Consider the following 18,933-nt stretch of genomic DNA (forward strand, 5'->3'; position numbering starts at 1 on the left):
GTCAAAAATATTGTGTTTTTGTAAAAAAAATTGTGTTCTGCAGAAGAACGAAAGACATATAGGTTTGGAACAACATGAGGGTGAATAAATGATGACAGATTTTTTATTTTGGGGCAAACAATCTCTTCAATGTTATACAACGCTAATACTCTGTTGTGTGTTCTAGTTAATTCCAGAAATCTCATCACTTTCGTGGTTCACCACCATTGTGCCTTTGGTGTTGGTTCTTGCTATCACAGCTGTCAAAGATGCTACTGATGACTATGTGAGAATCTATTCTCGTCCTGTTTATCTTTACAACTCTGAATATTGCATTCACTGTTTGTGGGCTGCCTGAAATAAGCTAAACTGAGGTTTGTTGTAATTTATCTGTTTTGGATTTTAGTTCCGCCATAAAAGTGATCAACAAGTCAACACCCGGCAGTCTCAGGTACTCATCAAAGGAAAGTGAGTGCGTTTATGCCACATATCAGCATTTTCTGCTGTATGCCTTGCTGTTGAGACACAGTTATTGAATTGTAAATATTTACATCTTTACATCTCTCTTAAAGATGTAACATCTTTAAGAGATGTTTAAGAAATGAATAACGATTGACCTGTAACACATGGAAATATCTCTTTCAGACTGCAGATTGAAAAATGGATGAATGTAAGAGTGGGTGATATCATCAAACTTGAGAACAATCAGTTTGTTGCGGTAAGTTTGAATCTTTTGCTAATATATACAGACTAACTTTAGTTTGGCAAATGTAATAAATATAGCGGATATGATAATCACATCATGTGCTTTGTACCTAATTACAATCCAAAGAGTTAAACAACATCAGGCATATTATTTTATGCCAATCGCTTCAAAGCTTATTAGCAGATTTAACCCTAATTTATAAACTTTAATTATCAAAAACTGTTCTGAGACTGATTCATTTCAATTAGTGAAACTATGGTCAAGCCATGTATGTCTTTAAGGTCAAATTCATTAGTTTCTTTTTTTTTTCACTGGAATGAAATAATTAATTATACTTATAAAAACTGGTCTGAAGATCATCAGTGAGTTTTGCTTAAAAAAAAATGTTGTTAACAAAAAAATGCAATTAGGCAGATCTAATAAGCCAATAATATCTTTTGTTGTGACCTAAAACTGAAAAATGGCCAATATTAAATTGTATACTATTTATATAATTTTGTCTATATAAAAAAAATAAAAAAAAATATATAAAATAAAACACTTAAAGCTAAAATAATAAATAATTAAATAAAAAATAAATAACTTTATATATTTTTTTTCTTCTAAACTCTATGAAGGTGAAAAGAAATATTATCAGGCCGAAATTGTGATTTTTGTGAGTGTATTAATTTTTTAATTTATAAAATTTAGCAGTCTCCATAGATTAAAATAACCTAATTGTAATGAAATTGAAATATTAATAAGTTATAATTAGAAATATTAGAAGTTTGGGGGGGAATTAAAATAATAAATATTGATATCTTGATTTTTAGTGGTTTTAGCTTATTTTAAAGCTTTGTTTTTTGTTTAATTTGAAAATGTTTCAGTAATCTTGAGGACCTCTTAGGATTGTTTTGAATCCCCGGTTGAAAGTTTAAAAGTTATTGGCATCAATGTAATTGAAAATTTGGTGGCGCAAGAGAGTTGCAAAGCCAGATCTAAAAATTGCCATCAGGAATGTTCAGTCCCTCCCCAATCACTGCACCAAATTTCATTACGTTTTACCATATGGTTCTGGAATAAAAACGGAATAAAAACTCACAAACCTTGGCACCTAAATACAACAACTATACCATCAAATTGACAGAAAAAGATTTTGATGATCCCAATATGACTGGCATTATCTGTGGACTTTAATGGATGATAGCACCGTTTTGTAAAGAGTGGAGTAGACTCATCCAACACATGATTTATGAGTTTTGCACAGCTTTCAGTGTCCGCTCTCTCTCCTGTTTACAGGCTGACCTTCTCCTCCTCTCCAGCAGTGAGCCCTATGGACTTTGCTATATCGAGACTGCAGAGCTAGATGGGTGAGATGTTTTCTGTGAAATGTGTGTGGTGGCGCTATTTGCATGCTTTACTTCCCTTTGGACGTGTTCAACATCCAGCACAAGCATCTCAAATTCGATTTTGTGACTAACTGTATAGCAGTGAGAGCATGACACCTCATAAGATCATGAGCCTCTTTCATTCTATCGACTCTTTCCAATTCCAACAGAGAAACCAACCTGAAGGTGCGTCAAGCCTTGACGGTAACCTCAGACCTCGGGGACGATGTTGCCAGGCTTGCAGACTTTAATGGTAAAGCTTTTATTCAAACACACACACACACACCATTAGTGCACTATCAACAGAAATTAACTTGACTCGACACGAGTAAACATAAACACTTATTGCATCTGCCACATTGATTACATCGATCTCTGTGGCTTTCTCTCGTGGGACCTTTGGTATGCTCGTGTATTTCTTTCGAAGGAGCGTTTGTAATGAGATTTGTAGTGTTTTCGCTTGGATTCCATTAAAGTTAATCTAGAGTGAAGCCCCTGCATTCGTGAAATTGGAAAAAAATTATATTGGCTATAGTACTATTTCCAATGCTTCTAATTAGGATTGGGGATTTGAACACACTCATTCCATATTGTTTGTAATAAGAACATGAGCGATAGTTCAAATTATATGGCTTTTATGGGGTGCTTTTCATTTAGTGTTTGAACAAACATCAAAAATCCCCTTGAAATTCCATTAATTGAGGGACCTGAGCCAAATCTAAAGAACAGAATAGAAAGTATGCATTGACGTCACTTTCCCGCCGGTACAGTCCCCTCTCAGCCAGACTGGATCGAATAAGGGGAAACTGCGAAAACGCAAATAAAACAACGATTATCAGTTTAAACTAAAGGTTGGACTTGATATAGTGCTCCTTACAACTTAAAGGATTAGTTCACTTTCAAATAAAAATAATCCTGATAATTTACTCACCCCCATGCAGGGCCGTCCATAAGGGGGGATAAAGGGGAACGTTTTCTGGGGCCCAGCAGCTAGGGGGGGCCCATGCAGTCCAGCAATAATTATGTTCATTCTAAATATAAACAGGTTACCATATTTTATTTTGAACCAAAAAAGCACCATTCATTTTTGAAAAAGTGAGGAAAAAATGCATTTTATTTAATGCTGCTTGAGTAAAATGTAGCCTGTGTCATAATGAAACACCCCTCTCCTGAAAATGGTCTGAGCAGGCTATTTTTTTTTTTTACTTAACGTCAAAAACGCCCGTGCTTCGCGCCAGTTTGCGGTCAGCAGCAAGTGACATGAACAAAATAATTATTAGCTATTGTAGTAGCCTACATTTAGTTGGTATGCCAGGTATGTAGTACTCGAGTACATTTCTAATAAAAAAAAAACTTTCACTTCGTTACGTTGGGTGACATTTCTCTCGTTACTTTATTTTAATGCAATACGATTTAAATGCGTAGTTTATTCCAAGCGCGCTGTATCTTTTTTTCTGGGCATGAGCTATGCTCAATTCACAAATGAATCACTCTTTTGAGTCGATTCTGTTCAAAGACTTCATCAAACAAGTTTGCAGATCTGTCTAAATCGGTTCGCGAATCAGTTTGAATGATCTGTTCAGTTCCTGCACGCACTGAATCGTCTGAAGCGGTTTCAATTCACACTTGACTCGAAGTTGTCTAACAGGAAGATTTAAGAACATCACAAGCGTTGGATGAATCGGCCGTGGACTACAGTACAGTCAAGTGAGAGCAAATCTTCAAATGCATCATTTTGTTTGCCAGCGTCAGCGATGAAGATCTTTATCAGTTGAACATCTTATGCTGTCTGTGAATTAATGATTCCACAGGACGATACAATCAATTTCATTTCATTCAGGTAAAACATTTTACAACCAAACAGATTATTACGCCACGATAGCACTACTACAAAGTATGACATCACCTGTTTTTTGGACATATTAAATGTATTAATTAGTGTACTCATAAATCTTAATTGTTCTTACCTTGAAATTGTAACGTTCCACACACGGGGAAACAAGGGTAAGTTCCAAAAGCAGTAGTTTATTAGGGATCATCCAAAATCGTACATCCAGTCCAGGCAAGGGTTAAATCCAAAGGCAATCCAAAAACAAGAAAACAAACACGAACAGTCAAAAAACAGGCAACCAGAAGTGGTGTGACAATATACAAGGACTCCGTGACACATACTGAAACAGACAGGGTTATATACACAGGGAATCGACAATGATAATGGGGAATTGGCTGAGTGCAATGATCAGTGATAAGGAACAGCTGAGTGCAATGATGAGACAAAGGATCGTGGGAAATGTAGTTCATCAGTGAAGGACACCGTGGGAAAAGGAGGACATCTAGTGGACATCAGGGGAACACAAACCCAACACTGTGACATAACCCCCCCTCTACGGAGCAGCTACGTGAACAGTCTCTGACTGGGCAGACGGGACGTGAACCGTCTCTGACTGGGCAGACGGGACGTGAACCGTCTCTGACTGGGCAGACGGGCTATGTCTCCTCCTTCTCCTTCTCCGGACCACCGGACTCAGGACCACCGGAACAGGGATCATCTCCCGACTACATCCTCCACTCTTGCGACCTCCGCGGGTCCCCGAAAACCTGGCCAGACGAGTTCCCTCGAATGATTCCCTTCTCTCGAAGGAAGGGGTCTCGGGTAACTTTCTCGCCGCGGTCTCCTCCGTGATATGAGCCCACAGAGCGAAACATTCGAAAATGTTCATACACGGTGGCACTTCTCCAGATTGCGACCTCTCCCCTACGGTGGCTGGGGATGAGGACCAGAACCCCCTACTGCTGGAACTATTCATGACGGAGTCCTTCTGTAACCTTCCACACACGGGGAAACAAGGGTAAGTTCCAAAAGCAGTACTTTATTAGGGATCATCCAAAATCGTACATCCAGTCCAAGCAAGGGTCAAATCCAAAGGCAATCCAAAAACAAGAAAACAAACACGAACAGTCAAAAAAACAGGCAACCAGAAGTGGTGTGACAATATACAAGGACTCCGTGACACATACTGAAACCGACAGGGTTATATACACAGGGAATCGACAATGATAATGGGGAATTGGCTGAGTGCAATGATCAGTGATAAGGAACAGCTGAGTGCAATGATGAGACAAAGGATCGTGGGAAATGTAGTTCATCAGTGAAGGACAACGTGGGAAAAGGAGTACATCTAGTGGACATCAGGGGAACACAAACCCAACACTGTGACAGAAATGTTTAAGTACAAAATAAAATTTGCCAGTTCTGCTTACTTAAACTTTGAATTTCATAACTTGAGGCAATCGATTGGTAAAACACCTTTTTTCGAAGGCTTGATTGTGTTTGTGGGGTGCACTGTAACGTGTTCATGCTTCATTTGTAACTTTACAGATGTTGTTTATGCTCAAACAGCAACATTACACACTAACTAAAGTTAGAAAAGTGAAATCATATTCAACCACCCCTTTAAATGTTTTGAGTTTTGCCAACGTATTCGGGTTTACAGTGCAGATCGTTTGTTAACCTTGGTGTGTGTGTGTGTGTGTGTGTGTGTGTACCAATGTAGCCCCCATCACTGAGTAAGTCTCTCTCAGTTAAATGTATGTTAATGAGAGAGAGAGAGAGAGAGAGAGAGAGCACAGGCATGATATGAGTAGCCTAGCAAATTTGGGGAGGGCCCATTCACTGGACCTTTTCAGGGGCCTAGTCATTTCTGTGGGCTGGCCTGCCCCCATGTCATCTAAGATATCCATGTCTTCAGTCAAAAAGAAATTAAAGGGTTAGTTCACCCAAAAATGAAAATTATGTCATTAATGACTCACCCTCATGTCGTTCCAAGCCCGTAAGACCTCCGTTCATCTTCGGAACACAGTTTAAGATATTTTAGATTCAGTCCGAGAGCTTTTTGTCCCTTCATTGAAAATCTATGTATGGTATACTGTCCTTGTCCAGAAAGGCAATAAAGACATCATCAAAGTAGTCCATGTGACCTCAGTGGGTTAGTTAGAATGTTTTGAAGGATCGAAAATACATGTTGGTCCAAAAATAACAAAAACGACGACTTTATTCAGCATTGTATTCTCTTCCGGTTCACGAGGCCAGAGACGCTGCTGACGTAAGACGCTGCTGACGTGTTATCTGGTGCGTCCGTGTATTCGGGTTCAAATAAATATGTCTGGTTAAAAAAAATGCAAGTCTTCCCCTGTGTCGAAATCCTTAGACATGTTTGCAAAGATTGTTTTGTTTACAGCGTGCGTCTCCCTCAGACTGTAAACGAAGCTCGGGCGCACCAGACACGTCAGCTCGTCTTACGTCAGCGGACTCATGAACGCGGATTGACTGTCACAGTTCTGTCACTATTATCTGTGCCTTTTCTGGGTTTAGTGACAGAGCTGTGACACTCCCGGTTTGTCATGTGTTTGTGTTGGTCTGGTTTATTGTGAGCACATGGCTTGTCTTGTATTCATTGTGCCATGTGCTCTCCTGTCAATTGTCTAGCCCCTCCCATCTCGTTTCCTGATAATTGATTAATCTTTCCCACCTGCCTTATTCGTTACCCTCCTTGTTTGTTCCCTATTTAGTCTCCCTGTGTTTGTAGTCCTGTGCTTGTTCGTTATTGATGTTCACCCGTGTTATGAGTAATGACCTGTTTCGTGCCTGTTTTGTTTTTGTTATACCTGGATTTATTTTCTGTCTTAATTAAAATACTCATTCTCTGCATTTGAGTCCTCGCTCTCCTTTCCACAACTATCCCGTGACACAACGAACAAGCCATCATGAGGACTCAGCAGAGGAAGAAGTCAAAGGAACCACCGGTCCCTCCTTTGTCATGCCCGTTATATGAACGGATAGTGAAATTCAGTGAATTGACCTCTCTTCGGCAACTGGGGACTAAAGTGAGGGACTTTGCCCAGAAATTCACTGCAGCGGCAGAGGGATTGAGACTTAGTGAGGGAGCTCTGAAGGATCTATTTAATTATGCCCTTGATGAGCCCATACCTTTTGGCATTATGAGAGGTTTGGAGAGGTCGACGTTTGAGGAATTCCTAAGACTCCTAGAACGTCACATAGATCCTCCGAATTCGGTGGTCAGGGAGGACCTGACTTCAGGGGTCCCAAGGCCAGTGGTCCAGGAGGACTCGACTTCGGTGGTCCCAAGCCCGGTGGTCCGGGAGGACCCAACTTCGGTGGTCTCAAGCCCAGTGGTCCGGGAGGACTCAACTTAGGGGGGCTCAAGTCCGGTGGTCCGGGAGGCCCTGATTTCAGTTGCCCCAGAGCTGTCCACTCTCTCAGTCGCGTCTCCAGTGGTAGCTGAGGACACTGCAGCACCCTCTCGCTCTCGGAGACGGAGGAGGAAGAGATCTTCCGGTCAACCACGAGGCCCGGACCTTGTTCCGAGGCCCGCAGTCGAGACCCCGAAGCATCCAGTGAGGCCTGCAGCGGGGCCACCCAAGCGCCTCGCCCTGACGGCGCCACCCAAGCGCCTCGCCCTGACGGCGCCACCCAAGCGCCTCACCCTGACGGCGCCACCCAAGCGCCTCGCCCTGACGGCGCCACCCAAGCGCCTCGCCCTGACGGCGCCACCCAAGCCCCTCGCCCTGACGGCGCCACCCAAGCGTCTCGCCCTGACGCCGCCATCCAAGCGCCTCGCCCTGACGGCGCCACCCAAGCGCCTCGCCCTGACGGCGCCACCCAAGCGTCTGGGCCTACCGACGCCACCCAGATGCCTTGCCCTGCCTGCGCCGCCCAAGCTCCTTGGTGTGCCAGCGCCGCCCAAGCAGGTCACGTCTGCCGATCCAGAGACTGTTCAAGTCACTTCTGCCGATCCAGAGACCGTTTACGTCACGTCTGCCGATCCAGAGACCGTTTACGTCACGTCTGCCGATCCAGAGACCGTTTACGTCACGTCTGCCGATCCAGAGACCGCTTACGTCACGTCTGCCGATCCAGAGACCGTTCACGCCGTGTCTGCTGCACAAGAAACTGTTTGCGTTAGCTTTCCTGAGCCGGTGCCTGTCCCTGAGCCGGTGCCTGTCCCTGAGCCGGTGCCTGTTCGTCCACCATGGCCGCCAGAAGGGTGGTTCCCACCATGGCAGCCCAAAGGGTGGTTTCCACAATGGCCACCTGAATGGTCATCTCCACCATGGCCGCCCGAAGGGTCTACACAGCCTGATCCGCCCTGGGGTCCTGCACAGCCTGATCCGCCCTGGGGTCCTGCACAGCCTGATCCGCCCTGGGGTCCTGCACAGCCTGATCCGCCCTGGTGTACTGTCCAGCCTGCACCACCCTGGACCTCAGCCAGGACTCCTGACAAGCCTGAGATTACCTGGCTCAACCCTCCCGTCCCTCCCTGGCTCAATCCTCCTGTCCCTCCCTGGTCTATGCTTAGGACTTTGTGGCCCGCTAGGCGGGCAGTGACTGGAATGGCTTCCCTCCGTCCCCTCCCTGTCTTGGTGTTTTGATCTTTCTGTCTGGTCCGTTGTTGTGTTCGGGTGCTTTGTATTTTCATGTTCCTGTCTTGTTTTTAGTGTCCCTCCTTGGGAACGCCAGGTGGCGTCCCTTTGACGGGGGGGGTAGTGTCACAGTTCTGTCACTATTATCTGTGCCTTTTCTGAGTTTAGTGACATAGCTGTGACACTCCCGGTTTGTCATGTGTTTGTGTTGGTCTGGTTTATTGTGAGCACATGGCTTGTCTTGTATTCATTGTGCCATGTGCTCTCCGGTCAATTGTCTAGCCCCTCCCATCTCGTTTCCTGATAATTGATTAATCTTTCCCACCTGCCTTGTTTGTTACCCTCCTTGTTTGTTCCCCATTTAGTCTTCCTGTGTTTGTAGTCCTGTGCTTGTTCGTTATTGATGTTCAGCCGTGTTATGAGTAATGACCTGTTTCGTGCCTGTTTTGTTTTTGTTATACCTGGATTTATTTTCTGTCTTAATTAAAATACTCATTCTCTGCATTTGAGTCCTCGCTCTCCTTTCCACAACTATCCCGTGACATTGACAACAGAACCGGAAGAGAATACAATGCTGAATAAAGTCGTCGTTTTTGTTATTTTTGGAACAAAATGTATTTTCAATGCTTCAAAAAATTCTAACTAACCCCCTGAGGTCACGTGGACTACTTTGATGATGTCTTTATTGCATTTCTGGACAAGGACAGTATACCATACATAGATTTTCAATGGAGGGACAAAAAGCTCTTACGGGCTTGGAACGACATGAGGGTGAGTCATTAATGACATAATTTTAATTTTTGGGTGAACTAACCCTTTAAGGTTTTTGAGGAAAATATTCCAGGATTTTTCTCCATAAAATGGACTTCAATGGCAACCAACGGTTAGGAGGTTCAAATGTCAGTCTCAATGCAGCTTTCAAAGGCTCGACACGATCCCAGTCGAGAAATAAGAGTCTTATCTAATAGATCGTTTAGATCGGTCATTCAAAAACAATCGGCACTTTCAGAAAGAAAGACATGGACATCTTGGATGTAAATTATCCGGAAATTTTTATTTGAAAGTGAACTAATCCTTTAACAAAGATCCAGTGATCAATGGATATTGACATGAAGCCAGGAATCGTGTTTCCTGACATTTATATGTGCCTGATTTCGATGCCAGGGAAATTTTTGGTCGACTTTCCAATAGGTGAAAGAGTCTAATGATAAACGATGATGCGATAAAAAAAAAAACTTCTTCCTGTCACATGTTGTCTTTAAACGTGTCTCCCAGGGGAAGTCATCTGTGAGCCTCCCAACAACAAACTGGATAAGTTCACAGGGACTCTATACTGGGAAGATAATAAGTATCCTCTGGACAACGAGAAAATGCTCTTGAGAGGCTGTGTGCTCCGTAACACCGAGTGGTGTTTCGGCTTGGTCATCTTCGCCGGTACATTTCTCTTCAATATTCCTCCATTAACTGTCCTAGCCGAATGGCATTTTCACAGACGATTGATTAGCTATCTTGAGTAGATGTTCCCCAGAGACATATTGACTGCCTAGTTCTTCTGCCTCAACTGTAATCAATGTTATTATCTATGCTTAGCTCCTAATGCACACCATGATCTGCCCTGAGATGAACTCTGTTCTGATTGTCTCCATTAGGACTCCAAACCAAGCTCATGCAAAACTGTGGGAGGACGAAGTTCAAAAGGACCAGCATCGACAAACTGATGAACACCTTAGTGCTGTGGGTGAGTGTGTGTGGAGCATGCTGGGAATGATCGACATGTGGCATCTCACTTACTCATGCCACCAGCCTTTCAAAAGGGCAGTTCATTTTGTTATTGTAAAACGCTTTGAATGCGTTATAGGGATAGTTCACCCAAAAATGAAAATTTTGTCAATTACTCAATCTCATGTCATTCCAGACCCATAAAACTTTCGTTCATCTTCGAAACACAAATCTCAGAGAGATTTCTGTCCATAAATCTGTTCATCATATAAGCATTCGTGTTTCTTAAGAAGACTTGGATTAAACAACTTGATTCATATGGATTCATGAACGTTTTGAAGCCTCAGAGTTTTGGGAGAATAGACTTTCAGTGGAGGGAAAGAAATCTCTCAGATTTTATTTAAACCATCTTGATTTGTGTTTCAGAGATGAATGAAAGTCTTTTGAAGACATTACGAATTTTTTTTTATTTTGAGGATTTAAAATGATTCAGTGGATACATATTTCCTGGTTTTCCAGATTTTTGGGTTTCTCATCTGTATGGGGATCATCCTGGCCATCGGAAACACCATTTGGGAGCAGAGTGTTGGCAGCAACTTTTGGGCTTATCTTCAGTGGAAGCAACTCACGATCAATGCAATCTTGTCTGGCTTCCTGACCTTCTGGTCCTACGTTATCATCCTTAACACTGTTGTGCCCATCTCACTTTATGTTAGGTAGGTCAGATCATTCAATGTGGTGGTAAACTGGTTTTGCTTCAGGACAACAGATTTCACTTTGAACATGAAGTGGCAACCCAACACAGTATTGTTTGCTGTAAAAAAACATTGCCAAAGTGTACCTAAAGTCAGACATTGTATATGTGCTGTGAATGGAATTCACTTTAAAAAATCATAATTATGACATGGTTAATTCAGGATAATTGGGACATTTTCCCAGTCATCTCAATGGCAAAAAGTGTCCCAAAGTCGAAAGTTATATGATTTTTTTAATGTCCTAATCTCATAAATTCAGCTTTTTATTGCGCAATTATAACTTTTTGTCATAATTTTAGCTTTTTATGTCATAATTATGACTTGGTATGTAATAATTTAGATTTTGAATCTTATAATTAAGACTTTATGGTATGGTTTCACAGAAGGGGTTTAGATTAAGCCAGGATTAGATCTTAGATCGGGCCCAAAAAATCAAGCCTGACCCGACCCCGTGCACGTTGTGTCCGAGCCCGGCCCGGCCCGACACATTAAATGTAATTATGAGCCCGATAAATACTATTAATAATTGTGCAAAAGTTGGCCACTTAATATTTTATATTCAATTATTTTAATTATCACAATGACAGTTTTAATTTTGTTAAATTGAACAAGCACAACATTCAGGTTTCAATCAAATTTTCTTAAAGATTCATTATTTTTTGTAAAGTTATTTCGACATATGTGTGCGTGCGACAAGCAAGATGTGAATTTGTAAATTCGGTTAAAAGCGTGCCGAGAAATGATTTAATTTATGATGAGATGGCTCCAGTTCACGTGCTATGGTGACCGCGGCTCGCCGGCGCCTCCATGTCATGATTATATTGTCTGCTATATTTGCTTCTTATTTATTAAATCCAGGCAATTGGTTGATGAAAAATGTATTAAAATTAAGATACAATTTATACAAAACGAAATTCACTTTAAAGAAAGGCTTTCTACAAAACAAAACATAATGAAGTGGTCAAAATCATGCCTGAACCACTCCATGTCTCCCGATATTGCCCATCATCCTATCTACTCTGTTCACTTTCATAATCAACATAGATGGAAAAAAATAACATTATAATATTTCAATAAATATGAAACTAAATGCGTTTATTTAATGGCTACAACATGTACAGACTCTCTAATAGCTTGAATGTAACTCTACACCCTTGCCTCATTTAGTAAACCCGATCCTATGAATATGCAAATTAGCCCCGCCTCCAATCACTCACACCAGCTCAGAGATTCACTCACACGTTGACCTGAGTCACCACAGGGAGACTTTAAGATACACCAGTGCAAGTTGTTTTCAGTTAAAACAGCTCAAACATGTATCTTAGTCCTGGACTAGCTTAAGCATTGTCTGTGAAACCGGGGGTGGATTCTTTATCTAATAATTGTGATTTTAAAAAGCATGAACTGGTAAATCATAATTTGAATGCAGTAATTATTACTTTTTTTGTCCTAATTATGACTTTATCTGAATACTTTTTGTCATAAACATAACTTTATATTTCAATTATGACTTTTTTAATATCTCATAATTTAGACTTTCTATTTTATAATTTCAAATTTGTATCTATTTTTATATTTTTTTATACAAAACAATGTTCAGACAAAAACAAATTCTTACAGATAAATAAATTAAAGGTGCAGCAAGCGATTTCTGAGAAACACTGCTGATATTTCCAGCCGGCACCCAAACAAACACACCCCTCCCTTCATTGCTCCGCCCCCAAAATAACGAACATGCTACGAAACACAGGCCACCGCTAACAGCTGCCGTATCAGAAAGCTTGCTCAAGTATGGATTAATCAGCTGTGATTCAACAATAGCATATCTTACTTCTGTGAAAAATGGATTTGTCGAGCAGAAACAAAGACGGTGTCCGTTTTTAGACCTCTGAAAAGCTTTTCCAATATTAATACGTCCTAGATCTTGCTCATCATAACCCTTCTTCTTCCAATTATATTCCTCTGACCTTTTCATCTTTGGTAATATCTCAGCCATCTCTCTTTCCACAGTCTTTCCACAAATGTCCTATTTGCTCTCTCTCTCTCTCTCTCTCTCTCTCTCTCTCGCTCTCCTCCCCATCATGAGCGGATACGCCCCTTTTTGCTGATTGGCTACAAGAGTGTTTTTGTGCTCCGTGGATCATTCCGTGTACAACACACAAAAAATGATCACACACTCAGAACAGACATCCAGCAAATATTTACAAAATTGTTTGTTTTGTTGTTGTTCAACAGTGTTTCTCAAAAATCGCTTACTGCACCTTTAATTTATTTATCTGTAAACGTACTATATTACAGCGTAGAAGTTTTGCGGCTGGGCCACAGTTACTTTATAAACTGGGACAGACGAATGTACTACAGCCCTAAGGACACTCCCGCCGAGGCGCGCACCACCACGCTCAACGAGGAGCTGGGCCAGGTGGAGTTTATCTTCTCAGACAAAACAGGCACCCTGACCCAGAACATCATGGTGTTCAATAAGTGTTCCATCAATGGGAAGACCTACGGTACGCTTAAACACCTCCTGTTATACGTCCACACTTACAGACACATGTGGATATATGTATTAATAGATGTGATTTTGTTTGACCAGGTGATGTTTATGATGAGTTTGGGCATAAAGTGGATATTACAGAGGTAATGAAACAAGTTGTTTATTTAAATTATTTCGAAATTTATTATTTTATTATAAATTATTTTTTAAAATGCATAAAATATTACTTTAAAAAATAATAATTATGTTGGTTTTTAGACTGTTCTGACTCTGTGCTATACACTGATCCGACTTACAATTTTCATTAAACGGACCATCAAAACTACGAAAAGTTGCATACAATAAGACTTATTTAGTATTTAAGCTGTCTATCAATAGCAAAGCTTAATGAATATTATAAGACAACATGCTAATTCATGTTAGCAATGTGGTAAAACATGTTAATTTATGGTAGCAACGTGCTAAAAACTGTTAACAACATGCTAATTCATGCTAGCAAAGCGATAAGTAATGCTAGCAACATGCTAATTCATGTTAGAAATATGTTAAAACATGTAAATTCATACTAGCAGCATGATAAAATTTGCTAGCAAAGTGTTAAAACATGGTAATTCATCTACAAGCGACATGCTAATTAATGCTAGCAAAGTGCTAAATTGTGTAAGCAACATGTTAATTCATGCTAGCTAGCAGTGTGTTAAAACATGCTAGCATCATGTTAATTCATGCCAGCAACATGTTAATTCAAGCTAGCAAAGTATTAGATTATGCTAGGCAAGTGTTAAAACATGCTTGTATATGCTAGCAACGTGTTAAAACGTGCTAGCAACATGCTAATTAATGCTAACAGTGTTTTAAAACATGTTAGCAACGTGTTAAATCATGTTAGTAACATGTTAATTCATGTAACCAACATGTTAATTCATGCTTAAAAACATGCTAGCAGAATACATATACATTTCGGCTGTTGTTCATATTACTACTCAAAATTATTATTCAAAGCACATATTAATGCTATTCTGCATGACCATATTCTACATCCCTTAATCCTACCCAATACCTAAACATAACTACTACAACAGCTATCTTAATTATAAATACCTATAAGGTAAATATTGTTATAAATATATTAGACAAAAAACAGATTTGGCAGTCACACTTGTCTCTGACTCTTGTAGAAAACACCATGTGTAGATTTCTCCTTCAACCCACTGATGGACCGGAAATTCCGTTTCCATGACAGCAGTTTGGTTGAGGCCATCAAGCTGGAAGAGCCTCTGGTGCAGGAATTCTTCCGTCTGTTAGCGCTCTGCCACACCGTCATGCCAGAGGAGAGGAATGAGGGTAAACTGGACCCCAAACATCTTAAATATATCTTCACATCCTAGTAGCACCTTTGTTGTATATGCAGCAGAAGAGATTTTGAGTGGACTTTGATTGAAATACCTCTGAAATGATTCCATGTTGAAGGTGAGCTGGTGTATCAGGCACAATCTCCGGATGAAGGAGCCCTGGTTACTGCTGCACGCAACTTTGGCTTCGTATTCCGGTCTCGAACGCCGGAAACGATCACTTTATATGAGATGGGTCAGGCGGTCACCTATCAGCTAATAGCCATTTTAGACTTCAACAACATCCGGAAGAGAATGAGCGTCATTGGTTGGTTCTGAATCATTTTTATTAAATCTTCAAGACATTTTAAATAAACAAATAAACTTTAATTTTTATGTAATCTTAGTAACAATCTTGTATTGTTTGATACCTTTAATATTTCACAAAAGCTATGAATCATCTCTTATGGGTCTGTATGCCTAATTCATCCATTCACAAGGAAATCAATAGCTTGCTGGTCTGTTGAACCTGTTTTCTTGGATATTTATAAGTAGCACTCTCATTTCCTGTCTCTTCCGCAGTGAGGAACCCAAAGGGGCAGTTAAAGCTTTACTCAAAAGGAGCCGATACTATTGTCTTCGACAGGCTGGACCCATCTAATGAAGAGCTTGTGTTTACTACCTCAGAGCACCTTAATGTGAGTCTCTATTGTTAAGCCATCCTTCCCTGTATAAAACATCAGCTTAGCTTAGCCCTATGTTGTGGATGTTGATCCCTAGCTAGTATAGTACTATGGTGTGCTGCCACTAACAAAAAAGTGTCAAAAGAGTACAATGAATGATATTACTGTTTTTTATTATTTTTTTTTATTTTTTTTTTATGTGGCACCATGGTAATACCATTTTTGGTATTGTGGCGATAACATGTTGTTTTGTGAATCTACTATGGTAATACTAAGTTATTTGGTTGAGATAACATGTTTAAACCATGTTGTGGGCCATTTACATTATAATACCATGTCAGTTGGGGGCATTTACCATGGTAAAACCATGTTTTTGCTCATGTGCTGTGATAGTACCATGTTATTTGGATGAAGCACCATGGTAAAACCATGTTTTTGCTCATGAGCTGTGATAGTGCCATGTTATTTGAATGAAGCACCATGGTAAAACCATGTTTTTGCTCATGTGCTGTGATAATACCATGTTATTTGGATGAAGCACCATGGTAAAACCATGTTTTTGCTCATGTGCTGTGATAGTACCATGTTATTTGAATGAAGCACCATGGTAAAACCATGTTTTTGCTTATGTGCTGTGATAGTACCATGTTATTGGAATGAAGCACCATGGTAAAACCATGTTTTTGCTCATGTGCTGTGATAGTACCATGTTATTGGAATGAAGCACCATGGTAAAACCATGTTTTTGCTCATGTGCTGTGATAGTACCATGTCATTGGAATGAAGCACCATGGTAAAACCATGTTTTTGCTCATGTGCTGTGATAATACCATGTTATTTGGATGCAGTACCATTGTAAACCATGTTGTTGAGCATTTACTATAATAATACCAAGTTTTTTTGGATGTGATACCAAAGTAAGACAGTGACTTTTGGCCATTTGCTATGGTAATACCATGTTTTTTTGCCATTTACTATGATAATGCTATTATGGATACAGTACCATGGTAAAACAATGTTGTTGGGCCTTTACCATGTAACCTGGATGGAATACCACGGTAAGTAAAACATCCTTGTAAAAACATGTTGTTTGGCATTTACCATGCTAATGCCATGTTTTTTTGGATGCAATATGGAAATACCATGTTTTTTGACATTTACCATGACAATCCCGTGTCATTTGGATTTTACATGGTAATACCATGTTTTTAGGCATGTACTATAATAATAACATGTTATTTAGATGTAGATGTTTTTAGATGTTTTTTTAATGTAATATCATGTTAAGGCCATGTTTTAGGGGCATGTCATTTTGATGTACAGTAAAACTGTACTAAAACCATGTGGTTAGGTGTTTACCATGATAAAATCATGTTATTTGGATGCAGTATCGTGGTGAAACCATGTCGTTGGACATTTACCATCTTAATATGTCGTTTGAATGCAATACCATGGTAAAACCATGTTTTGGGCTTTTATCATAACAATACCATGTTCTTTCATGTTAATTTTACCATGGTAATCTTTGTACTTTTAGGCTAAAACAAGTCTTTGGAGTGCCCCATAACCTTGAAATAGTATCAAAATACAGTGGTAGTAATGTCTGAAACTCATACTGTTACCAAACTTTGGCCTTATTCAGGCATAATTAAAAACCTTAATAATTATAAGCTTCAGGTTGTAGAGATTCTTGTATTTTTTAAGTTCTTTCATTCTGTGTTCATTCTTTCACTCCGCTCAATGCGCTTGAGAATCGTGGCACTTAGAGATGTAGACGCACCGTTCCACTTGACAAATTACAGCAAATGTACAACGTGAGTGTCAGAGCGGCACAATCGATACAAACAAGGCTCATTTTCTCCATGGCTATAAGCTCGGTCTTAGTAGACATAAGCTTTATTTTATTCAGATCAATTCCATTTAGGTTCTTTTAGGCTTTTAAGATGAAAAACACTTTAGGCTATACAAACACATTTGGTGGCTCCAAGCAGTGTGTTTCATTAATGTCCTTGCCTGCACATTGTTGTTAGCATTTATTTTAGCTACTTCAACAAAGGTACTTCTATTGCAAAAAACAGAAGAATTTCCTCAGAAAAGTGTAGTTTTTAGCTGTAAATATTATCAATGACATCAACCTCTCAAACCATATTCAAAGAAACAATAATGCCATTGTCTAGAGCTCGACTGGTCAGTTTGAAAGCAGCCTATGGGCCGTACTTATTACAGACTATGAGATGCTGTCCATTATTCATGTCTCATTTATGGCTTTCTGCGGGTCCACAAAGTGCAATAAGACTCATTTCACTGGAGAAGCTATGCTAGTGGGATAAAAATAGCAAATAATGATAGCAAACAGATCAAATCAAATCAAGATGTGAAGAACTGCGTAGCGTGCTCCTTATTTTCACTGAAGAAATATTTGATGTAATTGTAATGGACTGAGTTTCAAGTTTCATGGTGAGAGATAAATATAGCCCTCTGCTAAATGAGTGTCCTCTGTTTCTGTGTGGTAGGAGTTCGCCGGGGAGGGTCTGAGAACATTAGCGCTGGCGTACAAAGACCTGGATGAAGATGTGTTTGATGAATGGATGAAGAAACTGCTGTTCGCCAGCACGACACTGGATAACAGAGAAGAAAAACTCGGGGCTCTGTATGAAGAAATAGAGCAGGGCATGATGGTAAATGTGACTTTATTATTATTGAGACTATCTATCTATCTCCATCCAGCACTCCTGCTGATTTTGTGCTCACACCCAATGTGCGGCACATAAAGCCGCCTCTCAGTACTAAATTGATTTCTTTTCTGCTGCTTATTGTGCTTAAACACAGTCAGTTATATTTTGAGTAAGGTAAACAGTTGAGAAAGAAAACACATGTGTAACAGTATAATGGATCAGTGTATCAGGTCTTAAAGTGACAGCAGCCTAATATACCTCCTGCCAAATTATGAGATACATTTTAATATATCTTTAGACCAGTTTTTCCCCATGGTATGAATGTCAAAATTGTGGCCAGTGAATATCCTGAGCGGCTAGTAACTTTGGAAAACCATTAACCAACAGTGGCTCGTGAGCAAAAGATTAATGTCAAACCCTGGTGCTAACGCTTGCCGTGCAGTCTATTCAAATATTACACAACAAAGTATCAAAAAAATGTTTACACAACTGTATGTTCTACTGCATTGTTTAACCACACACTTAAAAGTATGACATTTTCCATCATTAGTGAACTACATAGTTTTCGATTGCATTTCATTAGTATGCAAATTGAGACACAGCCTAATCTACAATAGAAAATAAAAAATCCCAGATGAATCATTCAGTCATTCATAATGATTTAATTCTGCGTTATGTTACATATTGGTTTTGAAACAATGTGTCTCATTTTCCTGAAGCTGCTTGGTGCTACAGCGATAGAGGACAAACTTCAAGAAGGAGTTCCAGAGACGATTGCCTGTC

The 18,933-nt window shown here is 40.1% G+C and overlaps 1 protein-coding gene across 3 annotated transcripts in view; it reads left to right on the forward strand.

Moving 5' to 3' along the window:
• Positions 1 to 18,933, forward strand: part of atp8b4 (ATPase phospholipid transporting 8B4) — a 41,766-nt gene that overhangs the window by 12,368 nt on the left and 10,465 nt on the right. For all 3 annotated transcript variants that reach the window (XM_077211159.1, XM_077211160.1, XM_077211158.1), the window contains 15 exons: positions 167 to 265; positions 386 to 447; positions 625 to 697; positions 1,964 to 2,034; positions 2,223 to 2,305; positions 9,769 to 9,927; positions 10,143 to 10,231; positions 10,732 to 10,928; positions 13,266 to 13,474; positions 13,561 to 13,604; positions 14,640 to 14,805; positions 14,932 to 15,120; positions 15,375 to 15,490; positions 17,989 to 18,153; positions 18,870 to 18,933. The exon at positions 18,870 to 18,933 is cut by the window's right edge and continues 48 nt beyond it. In XM_077211159.1, the coding sequence (XP_077067274.1) occupies positions 167 to 265; positions 386 to 447; positions 625 to 697; positions 1,964 to 2,034; positions 2,223 to 2,305; positions 9,769 to 9,927; positions 10,143 to 10,231; positions 10,732 to 10,928; positions 13,266 to 13,474; positions 13,561 to 13,604; positions 14,640 to 14,805; positions 14,932 to 15,120; positions 15,375 to 15,490; positions 17,989 to 18,153; positions 18,870 to 18,933 (1,786 nt within the window). The remainder of the gene's footprint in view (positions 1 to 166; positions 266 to 385; positions 448 to 624; positions 698 to 1,963; positions 2,035 to 2,222; positions 2,306 to 9,768; positions 9,928 to 10,142; positions 10,232 to 10,731; positions 10,929 to 13,265; positions 13,475 to 13,560; positions 13,605 to 14,639; positions 14,806 to 14,931; positions 15,121 to 15,374; positions 15,491 to 17,988; positions 18,154 to 18,869) is intronic.

Source organism: Siphateles boraxobius, unplaced genomic scaffold, assembly GCF_051911475.1.
Source record: "Siphateles boraxobius isolate OS27281-9 unplaced genomic scaffold, OSU_SipBor_1 65, whole genome shotgun sequence".
NCBI classification, from domain to species: Eukaryota; Metazoa; Chordata; class Actinopteri; order Cypriniformes; family Leuciscidae; genus Siphateles; species Siphateles boraxobius.